This window comes from Scophthalmus maximus, chromosome 3 (assembly GCF_022379125.1).
Source record: "Scophthalmus maximus strain ysfricsl-2021 chromosome 3, ASM2237912v1, whole genome shotgun sequence".
Taxonomy (NCBI): domain Eukaryota; kingdom Metazoa; phylum Chordata; class Actinopteri; order Pleuronectiformes; family Scophthalmidae; genus Scophthalmus; species Scophthalmus maximus.
The window spans coordinates 10,980,659-10,996,030 of NC_061517.1; the positions used below are offsets into that span (position 1 = coordinate 10,980,659).

At 43.6% G+C, this 15,372-nt stretch overlaps 3 protein-coding genes across 3 annotated transcripts; all 3 read right to left on the minus strand.

The window, feature by feature from the left end:
- Positions 1-70: 70 nt before the first annotated feature.
- On the minus strand, positions 71-1,484 carry LOC118316508 (nucleolar GTP-binding protein 2-like). The gene is made up of 4 exons (XM_035644382.2): positions 780-1,484; positions 463-614; positions 119-332; positions 71-78 (listed from the first exon to the last, which is right to left on the minus strand). Exons 1-4 carry the CDS (start codon positions 967-969, stop codon positions 71-73), a joined length of 564 nt encoding a protein of 187 aa, XP_035500275.2. The 5' UTR covers positions 970-1,484.
- Positions 1,485-2,897: 1,413 nt separating this feature from the next.
- Positions 2,898-11,615, minus strand: tktb (transketolase b). The gene is made up of 14 exons (XM_035644775.2): positions 11,371-11,615; positions 8,534-8,651; positions 8,329-8,442; positions 8,134-8,231; positions 7,310-7,501; positions 6,691-6,818; positions 6,402-6,598; positions 5,989-6,153; positions 5,411-5,567; positions 5,190-5,320; positions 5,010-5,093; positions 4,813-4,909; positions 4,530-4,649; positions 2,898-3,855 (listed from the first exon to the last, which is right to left on the minus strand). The coding sequence occupies exons 1-14, from the start codon at positions 11,475-11,477 to the stop codon at positions 3,683-3,685; spliced, it is 1,881 nt and encodes a 626-aa protein (XP_035500668.1). The 5' UTR covers positions 11,478-11,615; the 3' UTR covers positions 2,898-3,682.
- A 664-nt stretch (positions 11,616-12,279) lies between these two features.
- Positions 12,280-15,323, minus strand: lrrc23 (leucine rich repeat containing 23). Its single transcript, XM_035644806.2, has 8 exons — positions 14,961-15,323; positions 14,060-14,169; positions 13,806-13,926; positions 13,561-13,702; positions 13,165-13,295; positions 12,953-13,089; positions 12,608-12,812; positions 12,280-12,503 (listed from the first exon to the last, which is right to left on the minus strand). The coding sequence occupies exons 1-8, from the start codon at positions 15,015-15,017 to the stop codon at positions 12,471-12,473; spliced, it is 936 nt and encodes a 311-aa protein (XP_035500699.1). The 5' UTR covers positions 15,018-15,323; the 3' UTR covers positions 12,280-12,470.
- Between the last annotated feature and the right edge of the window lie 49 nt (positions 15,324-15,372).

The window sequence follows — 15,372 nt, forward strand, 5'->3', positions numbered from 1 at the left end:
CTTCCTGACAGTAAAAAAACATGACATGACCGACATGACAGAAAAGTCTTTCATTAACTCAATGGGTGGTTCAATGAGCTAAAGAAAAACAGTTTAAAAAAGAAGAAAGAAACCTCTTCCTCCTCTTCTTCGTCTTCGTCGTCGTCATCATCGTCATCGTCGTCATCATCGTCGTCGTCGTCGTCCTCTTCTTCCTCCTCCTCCTCTTGTGCTTTCTCTTGATCCATCAGCCTCCTCTTGTCAGCATGAAGTTCCCTGAGAACAGCCATGAGAGCGCTGTATTCTCCCTTTCCACGCTTCCTCCAGCCCATCAGTGGTTGCCCCATTCCAGCCTACAAGCAAAAGAAGCACTAACATAATGAATTTGAGGAGTAAATCAGTGTATATGAGCAAAATCTTAAAGCTAAGAAATTTTGATTGTCAGTATTCACAAAGTGGATTTGTGAATTTGTCTGGTCATACTATTCTATAGGCATTGGCTTCCACCACAGCTGCATGTTTCTTCTTTCCCAAGGCGCCTCTCCTTCTTCTCCCAGCCTCCAGATTTCGGATATCAACTCTTTGCTGCTCAATCTCCTCTTCTCCCTCCATTATGAGATGCTCATCCTCACTCTCTTCACAAAGCAGAAGGGAAGAGGGGTCACAATTACAGACATAAATGGAAAAGGTTGTTTATTTTAATCAGATGTATATGAGCTGAATAACATGAAAAATGTGTCAGTTAATGAAGCACTTTTTATCTTGAAGCATGCAGAAGAAGAAAAAAAAGAACAGCTTACCAGAAGAAAGGGTTGCACTTGAAACATGTGGATCCAACACTGTCACTGCTGCATCCGCTTCCAGTGGACGAATAGCTGCTGTTTCAAAGTCAGGTGCCGCAGAAGAAGGTTCAGAGTGTGCACCTAGTCCTGAAAGTAAAATTGTGCCACTCAGCCAAATGAACACGATCCGTGCCCTTTGTGTCCGCATTTCTGGATTCAATTCAAGCTTTTCCAGTCGGAAAAAAAAGTCAAAAACCTTTTAAATCTTCAGGGCCGAAGAAGATGGGAATCCACAGAAAGTCCAGGGCAAGGAAACTGTGAGTATCAGTCAACGTGACAACTTACACCAGAGGATAAATCTCCAGGAAGCCCAAGACCTTCAAATTATTAACAATGGGAGTGAAAACTTTCTCTCTCATATTGCACATGTCCCCTTCTCAGAGTGAAACCTGAAATGAGGAAAGAGTGAGAGGATGGGAAGGAATATCAACAGGCAGAGGTAAAAAAAACCCCCTCTCACATTGTTAATAAGGGCCCTCGTTCATCGTACCATGAAATATACAGACCCGCCCTGCTCCTCCTCGTCTCCTGTGCCTTTCATAACTGTCTGCTAACACTAGGTGGCAAGACAGAGGTCTGCGGTGGAGATAAGAGGCAAGCGACAGACAGAAACTGGAACACAATACGTTTCATACACCTGCGAGAGATTCTAGCCGGACCTCGTCATGTAAGTTGACGTATGAATTTTGCGATCTGTCTTGTCAGTTTTGTGCTTTTCTTCCGACTGAATCAAACCGGGATCCACGTAGGGAATGCTGATCTCTGACCTTGGACAACAAGAGACGGGGTTAGTAGACAGTTCAGGATGGAGTCAACCTTGTTTGGCTGAGCTCCACTCGCATCCATGTATGAAAACAAACATGGCCTCTGAGAATCGGACAATGAGCCCATCTTTACATTCTGCACATATATACTGTGCGTGAACATCTTCACACTCAACGCCAAAGACAGGCAGGTGCCACTGGCTGAGCCAAAGCGGGATTTTCACTGTGGCCTGCAAACTGCTGACAGCCCCTCTTTATTTGCCCAGTAACCACATACACACACAGCTACCTGTTGAAATGTACATGGCTGTTGTTACAGCTCTGACAACCACTTCTGTGAGTGACAGGATTAATTTATAGATCAACATTTCAACAGTTCTTGGCCATTTATAGGGTTTGTTTTTTCTGGAAGTGCGGATCAGCTGATGAGACCGAGGCGACAGTAGAACCCAGACATGTTCCAAATAGCACATTGGACAACTTAGCACTAAACACTGAAACCCTCAGGTCCTGGTGTATTCGTCCAAGGTAAATAGCGATGCCGTCCAAAGGCCATTCATTTAAATCTTGACATGAGCATGCAGTAACCCACTGACCACATTCAACCTCATCCTAAACCCCAGTCTGACAACACCCAGGATTAACAATTTCCACTGCGGAGCATGGTACTCATCACATTACATTCATTGAGCAGATGCGGCGATGAAGATATTACCCAAGAGTGCAAGAATTAATAGAGTAGATAAACATTCATCAAATAGGCAAAAACCAACTTTGAGTGCTCATCGTAGAAGTTGTTTTTTTATATAATAAATTCAGGGAGGAAGGTGCAGTCTGAACAGGTGAGTTCAGTCTTTCAAGCGTAAAACATCCAAAACTGTAAAGACAGCTCTCAAAAGCAAGGTGGGTGTTGAAAGATAAAATTTCGAGAAATATTAATTAAATGCAGCAAAGTTATCTGCAAACAGAATAGGATTTTTTTTCTTAAAGTGAAACACTCCAACAAAAAACTGCATGCTAACAAATACCCCATCCCTCCAAAAAAATAACAAACCAAAACATAATTCAAAGTCTTCAATATAAAAAAAGACATGTAGCAAACATCCAGTTAAATTAAGACTAAATGTCTACAGCCATGCTAGCAGATGTAGCACAATGGTGCTTTGAGCTGAACACCAACATCAGTAAACCAGTGCTCTTGTTCGGCATTCTGAGATGGACAAGTGTTTTTGTTAGTATTCTGTCAAGATTATAGCACTAGTACAATTATCAATTTAATGACCATTGATATTTAGAAAAGACAGACAGCTAATTTTTGGGTCAATTATTTTTATTTCAGCACATCACAGAAATGAACAGGACGACAGGTGACCTGAAATGCAAGTAATACTGTGATTGCCCATGTGGTCAGGAACTGCGAGAGGAATGATAAAACTGTCCAGATTTAAACTGGTTCAACTTTTCACACTGGGTCTTTGAAGAACAGTTCTGGTACTCAGCCAAAGCATTTACAACTGTAGCTGAACACAGCTACAAAAGTAATCTAGTACATTAGATGTGACAAACAGTAACTGCTCTGAGAAAAAAAAAAGATGGAATGTAAGACAAGTGAAAAGGACATGAGGCATGGAGATTGAGAATATGGAAAAGAAAAGACCTAACGCAACAGTAGTTGTGGCCTGACAGTTCAGGAAGGTTCCGAACGTGGACAGATTGCTGGTATGATGGGATTTTGAATCCAACTGTTGGCATACCACATTTACAGTATTCTGCGAAGCTTTTGTCTGAGCCAATTCAAGCATACAGGAAACGAGAAAGGAATGCTGTCGCAGGATGAGCAGAACCTGGTAAGAGGTTACTAGTAGGTCCTTACAGAAAGGAATATTATTAACACTAAAGGCTCTGACCACACTTTGCGGCCATCCCTCCATCACTTCAGCTGTGTCAATGATGCACTGCACTTGAGTCAAAGCTACAAGATGGTATTTGAGCACAGAAGTCAATGGTCCTCGTGTGAACATGCCAGGGAGCTGTTAAGTTAGGCAGAAGGTTGGGTGCGACTCAACAGAGCAACAAGTGGGAGATCCGGAGCATCGCTTAGTTTGCAAAGGTCTGACGCACGGCCTTAGCAATGTGCTTGGCGCTTATGCCAAACAGGTCCAGCAGCTCAGTGGGCTTTCCACTGCGGGGAACGCCGGAGACGGCCAGTCTGTTCACAATGATGCCGGGCTCCGCGCCCACTGCTGCCAGCACTGCCTCACCAAGACCACCTGGACACAGGAGACAGACCATCAGAGAGGCCAAGAGTGCATCAAGACATAATCCTGGTGATGCGGGTGTTTTCTTTTTTAGTTCAAATCATCAAGACATGGCAAGGTTTTATTAAATACTCTACCAAGGAACTTGTCTTGAAATCTCACTCGAGATGGAGGGCCAGCCAATACCACTTAAAGGGCAGTTAGCGATTCTAAAGCAATACACATTTTGTGTAAATCAGACAATATTTCCTCGCGGTCCACTAGCTGTTGCATCTATGTTGGCAGCGAAATAAAATCTGGGTTTCTGCCTTAGCCTTGGCTTTGTAAATCAAAAAAATGGAGCGGACCGCACCACAACACTGCGAGTGCAGTTTGTAAAGACCACTCGTCAACACCTTAAGAGATGTGCTAGCAGGTGGCAACCTGCTAGCAACTCCACGATTTTGGCCTAGTGGTTAGTGCGTTGGTCTCCCATACCCAATGTATGGTTTGCAGCCCGGCCAAAGCAGTAAAATCAACAACAAAAGAGTCAAGCTTTCTCCAAAATCTCTTACTGACCCTTTTAGTGTGCAATCATGGCCCCAGGTGTATTCTTGGCAAGAAACAAAGCCTGCAAATTCTTAATCTATGGCACATGATTAAAGAACCCTGAAACATGACAAGCCTAAAAACAGAAAACAACCCACCCTCCTTGTAGTGGTCCTCCACGGTGATGATTTGACCACCTGTGGCTCTGGCACTGGAAAGAATGGTAGCAGCATCCAGAGGCTTGATGGTGAACGGGTCAATCACTCGGATGTTCTTTCCTAAGGGCATTCATAAATTATATTTATCAGGCCAAACCAGATAAATGAGGAGTCGATGACCCCCATTTCCTGTATCGAATGATGGAATTGCAGATGGTGGTTTTAGGGTGTAGGCCTCAGACTAATTCCTACATTCATCCACTAGAGGGCAATGTGGGTTTACCTTCACTGGCCAGCATGTCAGCAGCAGCAAGGGCCTCGTGGAGAGTAATACCAGCTCCAATCACAGTCACCTGATCATTGTCAGACTGCCGCACCACCTGTTGTAGTTCAGACATGCATACATCAGTTTTTTCAGAGTCATTAGCATCTCTTCGTGTTGCCAATAACGCAGTGTAAAAACATTGTATCGATCATTACCTTGGCTACACCCACTTCAAACTTCTCATCTGGAGAGTAGAGGACTGCGGTCTCTGGTCTACTGGTACGGATGAAACAGATACCCTGAGAACATAGTGATGTGTTACAACATGTTACTCTCTCTCATCATTGCAAAGACAAACTTATTGGATAAGCTTCACTGCGAGGTGGCCCACCAACCTTTGTGTTGGCCGATAGCTCGACAGCCCTCTCCGTGGACACTGCGTCACTGGGGTAAAACACAGTGCATGTTGGGATGGCACGGAACATGGCCAAGTCCTCCAGGGCCATCTGGGAAGGACCATCCTCACCTGAAGGTGGGTCATGAGCTCAGTCAGGGACAAGGGGGCACGCAACTCTTCCCCAACAGAAAATAAGTGATGCAGAAGAAGAAAGCTCACCGATGGAGATTCCACAGTGGGATCCCACCAGGTTGACGTTCGACTGAGAGATGGCTCCCATGCGGATCTGGTCATAGGCTCTAGACAGGAAGGCGGCAAATGTGCTGGCGAATGCGACCGTGCGGTCACGGGTGGCGCAGCCAATGGCCACTCCGACCTGCGACAGCATTCGTAAAATCAGTTAGTGTTAATGACATTGGATGAGATTAAGTAAAGGCTGGCGGCTCACGTAAACTGGTCACAGGTTACAAGCAGTAAAGAGAGGCTGGGATTATCAGGCTGGAGAATGAATAGTAACAGATTAGACCAATTGGGAGCAGATTATGGTAGTAAAGAGTGTAAAGTAAGTCAGATTTAGGAGTCTTTCATAACAGTTATATGATCAATTGCCTTCCGTGTTAACTGACTCCAACCATTTTTGAAAATTATGCAGAAGAACTCTGACTAGTATGATTAATGTGTTTCAAAATGATCAGAATTCACTTAACTGCGTAAAAAGAAAAAAATGCGCAACTGCATCAGAGGGAAAGCATCAAGAGCAATCAAATCACACTTCACAGGACCAAACTACTGTGTACCATGTTCTGTTCGGCGATGAAACACTCGATGTAACGGTCAGGGAAGGCCTTCTTGAAGGTCTCCGAGAAGGTGGAGTTCTTGGTGTCTCCATCAAGAGCCACCACTCTCTGGCTCGCCTCGCCCAGCTTGGCTAGAGCTACACCGTATGCTCGCCTTGTCGCCATCTGACAGAACAAAGGAAATGGGTGTAAATGAAAGATAAATAAAAAAGGTATTTAATACAACACAATATTCTATATGAAGGTTCAATGTTATCTCGGGTGGTTTAATGATTAGCAAGGCTTCCAAACCACTAAGCAAACAAGAGACTTCTATGTCAACATTTTGCTTTACGCCACTGTCCTCTTGATCAATGACATATGAAGAGGCTTTGTACCAATTACAATCTGCCTGCATTAAGGAACAAGAGTACCTTGTCTCCTTTTTTGTAGGCTGGGGGTGAGGGTAGGGAGATGATGCTGAGGTCTGCAGGTGCCGTGTCATCATTGGGGAGTTCGGGGCAAAGGGTCTTGTTGGGGACCTGGATCTGAGCATTTAGATCTTTCAGGATGTTGTCGACTTTATCCTTGGGGATGGGCTTTCCATGCCAGTTATCAAGATCCTCAATATCTAAAGCCAAGCAATGAGCAAGACAATCAAATTCACAGAACTGAAGAAAAAGGTTAAGTAATCAATATTCAACATATGAAAATGTCACTTACTTTTGAGTCCTTTGCCCTTGAAAGTCTTGGCTACAATGCAAGTGGGTTTGCCCTTGACCTGCTGAGCCTGCCAGAGCGCTTTGCACAGCTCCTCCACATCGTGTCCATCCACAACATAAGTGTTCCACCTGCAGAAATGTGCCATGATTTTTAACAACATGCCACATTAAAATTAAACATTAACCCAAAGCACGGGGATGTATCAAACTTTTGAGCAAACGTATAAATTATTAATCAAGCAAAGGGGCGCAGAGACGGAAACAAAAAGGTCAACATTTAAAAAAGAGGGGTAGAGAGTCCTGCAATCACGTGAACAGGAATGTGCAAAATGTGGCCAGATAAATGAAACCCTTGACAATGTGAAATTACATAATGTTATATAGTACACAGTATAGTAATATAAAGACCACATTAAATCCCGTACCAACAGCTTTTGAAATTTGTGTATCACGAGATTCTGATTAGTCAACTGCAAAAATATGATAATAAAAAGGCCATCTGTAATTTTGCTATTGCATTTAGAGTCGTTTCCAAGGTTGATGTGTGCCAACACCTCACGATGGACCCTTGGGGCATTAGATGACAACAGATGTGTGGAAATTTGGGAGTCGGTACTGACCCAAAAGCTTCACAGCGTTTGCGGTAGACCTCCATGTCGTGCTTCAGGGGCGCAGCCTCGCTCTGACCTAGCCGGTTGATGTCCATGATGGCCACCAGGTTGTCCAGCTTGTAGTAGGAGGCAAAGGCCATGGCCTCCCACACGGAACCCTCTGAACATTCTCCGTCACCCAGCATGCAGTATACGCGGTAACTATGGCAAAAATTGAGAAAGGGGGCAAGGGTCAATCATGCTATTGTTCTCAAAACAAAGAACCACTTTATCCTTCCCACTTATGTTACAGTCAAAACTGGATGCATCCCGTTGCCTTCTACAACCCAGATAATCTTGTTTCAGCATTGTTTATGCAAGTACATTATTATTATTTTTAGGATAATATTTTAGGATAAAACAATTGATTTGTTAAACATCATGGTGGTAGTTTTCCTCCAACAAAAGAAAGATCGGAGCATCTCATAGGCAAGGAACTCCGTTTTGAGTGCAGTGCAGAAACCTTTTGACCCTGTTGGCGCCTGCTGCGGAGTGGATTTAACACAATTACAACTAGATTACAACCGATTTATCCAGTTTACAGATTATGGGGCATCAGGAACCCAATAGTTAGAGCATTACACTCTTTTTAATCAATGCTGAGTCAACAACACAGTACATGACATCACATTTACACAAAGTCAGGACGGAGAAAAAAGAACTTCTGCCCTAAAGTAATCTACTTCTTAAACTTAACACACCATAAAATGGATTCTATTTGAATTAATGCTCAAAACTAAGCAAGTATGTTGCAGATCAACATTAGAAGTCTAAAAAAATCTGGATCTACTCACCTGGATTTGTCGAAGTTTTTGCCAGTGTAGGCCATCCCACAGGCAGCCCCGAGACCCTGTCCCAGAGAGCCTGTTGCCACATCTACAAAATCCAGTTTCTGGTAAACAGGAAAGAGGGGAATAAAAATAAGTGATCATAGAGTAATGGGTACATCATATTCTCTGTTCTCCCCAAAAAACTAAAGGGAGGCTTACTGGTGTAGGATGCCCCTCCAGGTCGCAATCAATCTTGCGCAGGTTGAGCAGATCAGACTCCTTCACAAAACCTGCTTCTGCCCAGGCAGCATACAGGATAGGTGCAGCGTGGCCCTAGAGACAATATATTTTTTTATTAAAAGACACTAGCATAACCAAAACTCAAGTACACTGACCTACTGAAGAAAATCTATTTTTTGCCAACCTTTGAGAGCACAAAACGATCGTTGCACTGGTTGCGAGGATCGTCGGCTTTGTAGCGCATGGTGTGGAAGAAGAGCACAGACATGAGCTCGGCTGCACTGCAGCATGATGTCGGGTGACTGAGGAGAGAGAAAGAGAGAGACAGCCCATTAGAGATTATAGTAAAACACGTAAAAAGAAAAAAGAAACACTCATGCACGTGTTGCTACATTCAGAATTCCTTACAAGAACACAAGGGTATATTAAGAATAATATTCTTAATCATTCCAGGAGAGTTTGGCGCAAACTTCCAAACAGAGATTTGGAGCTGAATCCCATTTTTAGGATAAGGGAATATCACTCGTACGTCAACAGGTTGTTAATTTGAAGCACGATCACCTCAGTTATGTTACTTCACGCCAGAGCTTTAAAAAAAAAAAAAAAAAAAGAGGACAACTTTCGAAACCGTTGGTTGCTGCACAACAGTGGTCCAAATATTGTAATCGACAGGTTTAGAAATTCTACATTACCCAACAGCATCACAGCTTCCCTGTGTGGGTAAGGTTACAAAACGGCATCATTTCAACCATGCTGGGAACACACTGGGTTATCTTATTCAAACATACACCATGGTCACTGTTAAATTATACAATTAAAAAAACCCAGTGCTCAGTTTACCCCGTGTCCTCTGCTTGAGACACAACCTGCTGAAAAAGACTGAGGTTAATTCATAGAAGCCGTAACAAAAGCAACCACATACTCCAAGTGTAATGTTACGTATCGGTCCCATAGTGAGGAACAACAAGTGATGAGCATGTGGTGTCAAAACTCAAAACACCCTTTGTTAAAGGGAGATATCATCATCAACACATTTGTCAAGGCCTCACAATCTGGACATTATTGGAACACACCGAGTGATACATTTCCTCCGGTGACACAAGGAAGTGACAAAAACTGGTTCTTCAACAAACTTTTTCTTTTCAGACGTTGCACTTTTGTCCCAAATCCAATGCTGGATATCTTGGGAGGGTGATAATTAATAAAAAGGAGTGTACTGGTAATCATGTAGACAATTTGAATGAAAGAACTTCGAAATAGGACTTTGTTAGGTGATAAATAAATGAATGAATGAATGAATTAATGTCTTGGTCAGCGCCATTTCCCCTGCTGTGTTAAGGTTCATATTCTGAAGGCTACAAGACAAGACAAAAACAAAAAAAATGAAAAAAAAATGTAATATGAACAGTAGTCAAGTCAATTTTATTTTCAATTCCTGCAATATGTTACAGACATACAGAGGAATTGAAAATCCATTTCTCTCAGACCCACGGTGCAATAGTATAAAAAAATAAGATAAATATATACACATAAATAAATTCTAAATAATGCAAAATAAGGGTAAGGCGAAACCACACGTTATATAAAAACTAAAGAAATTGAAAATGTGCAATAGAAAGGAAATATTGTACAGTATGTAAAATATACAGGAAACTAAATAAAGAGAATAAATTGGAAAATGTGCAATATAAAGGACATGGAGTGCAGAAGAATGTTACTGAATGCAATAAATGTAGATGGGCACTCATTTTATTGTATTGTTTTTCTGAGACAAGTTTGATAGTAAGGAGTACTATCCTCTGGACACAAATTGAACAGCTGACCGTACTAAGAATCCACACCCAATATTGTAATTTGAATTACAAGCATGTGATGTTTTCCAAGCTCCCAAGATCAAGCTCTCCAACATCGAGAAGGAAAACCCTCCCGGGAAAACAAAGCTTCTGGGGACTTTCGGGATGAATCAACAACGCAACAGGTGACAAACTTCTTTCGTTTGCAGTCATAACCGGTGTGGTGCCAAAAAGTGATCGTCCGGCAGAAGCTGGCTTTTATCTGGATCAAACTTTCACAACGACCACATATACACAACTTCACGTCCGTAGCAATATCAAACATATGTCTTTGTGAAATGTTAACGTTTCGTGTCTGCCGTTTATATCGTGGCATGGTTTGCTCAGGGGAAAGACGATCCTATCGTTGTTAAGTTTTGCACATATCACTACAATAATTATAACTTTGGTTAACACGATGCGTTATGTATACAATTAAGACATTATTGCAATTATTCTTATGAACGCATGATTTTACCTGCTCTCTCCTAGATTATAACCCATGCACTTATCGTTAAACCCCACACAGCTGCCAAGATCAGTTTCTGGCGGACGATCACTTTTTGGCAGCGCGCCGGCACCTCTTCCCTGCAGGCCGATTCAGGGGGCGTGGGTCTGCAGCGAAGTGAGTTTCGTCCTGGCGCTTTTTTTTTTAGTTTCTCTTTTTAGAGACGCGGCTGCAACTTTAATTAAATTGTGGCGTCGCGCTTGTCCACGAGATTCACCCTCGTGTGAGCTCATGTGATTCCTTGCTAGCTGGTGAACAGACAACGAGTGCTAATCATCATTTCCACCCGGGGACTTCCACAAGTGACAGTGAGCGACACGCAGCTCGACGCAACACGCCCGTCCTCAGACACCGGTCGTTTTCATTTGTCAGCGTCGCAATTAAAAACCCCCGCTGACTGTTAGCTTATGCTAAGTCTTAGCTTGCACCGTGGAAAACACATAACTGGACTCGAAACTAGCGTAACGTTTTCTCAAAAGTGAGATTACGTAATCAGCGGCCAGCCGCGTCGGCTGCGCGTGGAGGCAATCTGCTGCACGTGCAGCCGCAGGCCGCACACGTACAACACGTTCCGCTCGGTTCCGGGTTCTTTCCCTTTCTACAACACGCGTTTCTTTCTTATTCATATTCAACAACTCGCTGCGCATGACGCGAGTGACTTTTCTTTTTTGAATGACTCACCCGGAGTTGGAGGCGCACGTAGCCTTGATGGAGTGGATCCGCAGCTTGTTGGCGACGTCCTTCAGCCCCTGCAGGGTTTTCTCGTCGGGCTTGTGGTAGCTAGACATGCTTTCTGGATTCTTTTTTTTTTTTAATTCTTTTTGTGTGCTGAGAGAAGTTAATGGGCTCTTAAGTCAAGTCTGCTTCCTGGTGCTGGTCGCTGCGCCACGCCGTTCACAGAGCAGTCCGGTGAGAACACACTCGAAGAGGAGGCACGAGGGAGGGAGGGCGACTTATGGCTCCTCCGACGGCCACGCCCACCTCACCCGCTCATTGGAGGACGGGCGGTGGTGCAAGTTACTGCGTCCTCACCGCTGATCCCTTCAATGACCCTCAGTAACAAGAGCGTGGGCCTGCACATACGAGCCGAGGTTAAAAGTATCGATAGGTGTGTGGATGCTTTATGTGGCTTTGATGTGAAATGATCCGGAAAATACAACGACAGAGCTCATATTAAATTGTTCTGATTACAAATGGACTCTTAAGAAAATGTCACTGTCTCATCAGTGAGGTGGTTGGTCCACTGTGTGGAAATGCCATTGATATTTTAAGAGGCAACACGTAGAAACAACTGTCTTATCCGATACCACCGTGTGCGTACTCTGATCCTATTTTGATAGCACACCACACTCAGCATGCTGACTTTCCAGACATATCCTACTGTACATGTCGCTGTCCCTTTAATCTTCCGCTGGAAGGCTGCCAACGGGGAAATGGTGGCAGATTTTGCCTTCTCATCCTTACTCGGGAAAAAGAGAGACGACACAGGGTTCAATTTCCAACTTATTTCCTATTCCTTTGTCACCGACATTGGCTTTGTAACTTAATCTGATTATCTGCATGTGTACGCGTCAATGGATGCAACAGCAGTGACAAATTTAAAGATTTTTATTATGGATAAAAAAGATTGTAATTGTGAGAAAAGATGACACAAGCACTCGTAATGTACAAATGTATGGATGATGCATCATACAAGATGCACAATGCTTCTCACAGTCACACCTAACGTGTGAGGAATGAGGAAGTGAAACGCTTCCTTATTCTGGCCATTATTTCAAATCTTATGGTTCAGGCACTTCCTCTTCTTTATGTTCCTGAAATGATATGCATGTCATTAGAAACCCCAGCAGACAAACTGGTTTTTTTTTGGTTTTTTTGACCATGCCACAAAGAGAAATAAAATGATCTCTCGCTTTACCTTGATTTTGTCCCGGGCCTCAATCCTCTCCTCAGGGGAGACGGGAACCTTGTCAACTCGCTCCAGCTGTGGCACGAGAATCAGTACACTTAGTCGGTGGTCTGTCGTTTCCACCACTGGGTTGTCAGAAAGCACCAAGGTGCGTAGTGTTTTTGACACAAGCCCAAGGTACTGTAGGGAAATCTCATCCAAGATTGCATTTCCTCTAAAGAGAGAGAAAGACAGAAATATTTGGCATATATAATCTGGGATATATCATTTTATTTTGGTGTTTTTTACTGAACTGATTATGCCAGTACCAGATCACTTTGATCTTATCAGTAAAGCTGTGATACAACTGTGTACCTGACATTGAGGTACTGAAGACACCTCATGCTGGGGCTGAGACCCTCCAGAGTGGCTAGCTTGTTGTCTCGAAGATGGAGGGTGGTGAGGCGCTCCAACTTCTCCAAACCCTCCAGACGTATGATCATATTTTGGGCCTGAACAGAGAGCCAAGATATAATCACACGGGTACTATTGCTACAGTATTAAGCAAATCCTAGTTGTCTTATTACTAGATATAATTGCCGCAGGTTTGGAAGGTTGATGCCATCAGTGGTCTCGAGGTGGTTTCCTTTCAGCACTAGGGTTGCCAGGTTGTCAAAACTCCCACGTTGAAGTCCATTAATACGGTTAATACGGTTACCTACCAAAGAGGTTTCAACATGTCATGTCAAGAGTCAGATATTTGATATCTCGCTGAGGAATAAGTGATAAATGATAACATATGGGATGGTGAACTCCCCTCTGATCAAGTAATCAGTTCACATATCTTGTTTTCACTTCCCTACATTTAAAATGATAGGGAAAGTTACCTATTCCTAAGTTTATTGACCTCTCTTCAGGATCAATCACTCGCATGATATCACAGAAAACACCACCTATACTGCCGTGAAAACCAACAGCCCAACCTGTTAGATTGAGGGTCTCCAGAGCAGGTCCAACGAGGCCACTGAGGTCGGTCAGCTGGTTGGCCGTCATACTCAGCCACTGCAGGTAGTTTAACTGAGTGAACGGACGCCCTTTGAAGCATGCCACAGCATTATTGTCAATCTGGAGAAGAAGAGGTGCGTTCAAGATTGTAACATCAGTTAAGAGTGAAAGATATACGGGCAGCCCCCAGATATGTAAAACGAATAAAGAGAGAGCTCCTTGCCTTCAGCCAAAGCAGCTGGATCAGTGTCGCCAGGGGGGAAAGATCAGTGAGGTGGTTGTTGGATACGTCCAGAAAACGAAGGTGAATAAAACTGCTAATTGCAGCCATGTCATTCAGTCCTCTGAGGAATTTGAGTGACAAATGGAATTTTTTTTTTAAAGGGAATCAGAAGAAATACAAATGATAACATGAACAAAAAAAATAGCAGGACAAAGGCAGACATTTTTATTTGGCAAGTATCTTTGTCCCCTTACTTGTCTTTCAGGTTCAGTTTGACAAAGGCATGTCCCAGTCCATTTCCGGTTCGGCAAAGTAATGACAGGCCCTGACTTATGGTTTCTTGGGTCAAAGGGCAAATCTGCACCTGTAGAGCAAATAGAGGGACGATATCAAAGAATCATACTTGTGGTACTAACTACACCAATGTTTATGTATGTAGGGGGCCACAATTTGAGCCTGTAGCCCCTTCGGGGGATGTTAACGAGGGATTTTTATAGAGTAAAAGTACTTCAGCCTTCTAGACGAAACCTTTTTTAAATTAGTGCTCACATTTTTAATCGTTTCAAGGGACCCGGGGGCCCAACATCGAACCTCTGAGTCTCGTAAGGGGGTTTCTGACCATAGTGTCTTTACAGTCGCCTGTCAAAAGTTGATCATGGCATTTAGGGGAGTCGTTCTGGGGGATGAGTTGCCAACCGTCCACACTGCAGCTTTAGGATCTGATAGTACAGTCCTTTACACCTGCTTAACCTGGACTATGACTTTATATAAACTGAAGTAAATGGACTAGATTCCGACTTCCAGCTGGAAAAGTGGGGGGAACACAGTAAATATCGTGATTCTTGGTCTAGATTTATTCTATCTCAGTAATCGATGACCAAATTAATCGCCAACTATTTTGATAATCGATGGATCGGTTCAAGTAGATTTTATGGGGAGAAAAAGGCGTGAAAATTCTCTGACTTCCGCTTCTTAAATGTGAATATTGTCTGGTTTCTTTTGTCCACCTTCGACAGTGAACCAAATCCCTTTGGTGTGTGGACAAAACGTCACACCATCTTCATGGACCAAACAACTAATCGATTAATCGAGAAAACCATCGTCAGATGAGTCGATGGTGAAAAGGATCCGTTGGTTGCGGCCCTTCAACTTTACCTTCTCGTTGTCTCCGACTTCATAGGTCTCATCATCCTCGCCGTCTACGTCCGACATGACTGGACCGTCAACCTGCTGCTGCTGTTGTTGATGTTGTTGTCGTCGTCGTCCACCGGTTGACGACTAACGACTGTCTGGTGTTAGCGGCACCTAACCTGTTACACTTCCGCTCTCCATCTTCCCCGTTACGAACACCCAGGCAGCGCCTCCTCTGACATCTGGGATGGAGAGAGAAGAAAGTTGTACGCGACGACAACGGAGACCCGCTCGGTTTGTCTTAACTGAACACACATGTAGCGCGACTGGTCGGGTTATTGCCGAGTTTCGTCTCGATATCAAAGGAGGCTGAAGGGACTTGGCCTCCCTTTGTGGAAGATGATGACCTATCAGAATTGAGTTCATTCATGTTGTC

Bases quoted from the DNA above. Each gene is read 5' to 3' on its own strand.
- LOC118316508 (XM_035644382.2), bottom strand. From the start codon at position 969: ATGCGGACACAAAGGGCACGGATCGTGTTCATTTGGCTGAGTGGCACA. The intron at 615-779 runs GTAAGCTGTTCT...TGCTTTGTGAAG, and splicing joins AAGTGCAACCCTTTCTTCTG to AGAGTGAGGATGAGCATCTC. The intron at 333-462 runs GTATGACCAGAC...TTTTGCTTGTAG, and splicing joins AAGCCAATGCCTATAGAATA to GCTGGAATGGGGCAACCACT.
- tktb (XM_035644775.2), bottom strand. From the start codon at position 11,477: ATGTCTAGCTACCACAAGCCCGACGAGAAAACCCTGCAGGGGCTGAAG. The intron at 6,154-6,401 runs GTACTCTTGTTC...TTGTTCTGTCAG, and splicing joins CCTACAAAAAAGGAGACAAG to ATGGCGACAAGGCGAGCATA. The intron at 5,568-5,988 runs GTACACAGTAGT...ATGCTGTCGCAG, and splicing joins TCATCGCCGAACAGAACATG to GTCGGAGTGGCCATTGGCTG.
- lrrc23 (XM_035644806.2), bottom strand. From the start codon at position 15,017: ATGTCGGACGTAGACGGCGAGGATGATGAGACCTATGAAGTCGGAGAC. The intron at 13,703-13,805 runs GCAAGGAGCTCT...CTTCTTCTCCAG, and splicing joins TCCAGCTGCTTTGGCTGAAG to ATTGACAATAATGCTGTGGC. The intron at 13,090-13,164 runs GTAATAAGACAA...CTCTCTGTTCAG, and splicing joins ACCTGCGGCAATTATATCTA to GCCCAAAATATGATCATACG.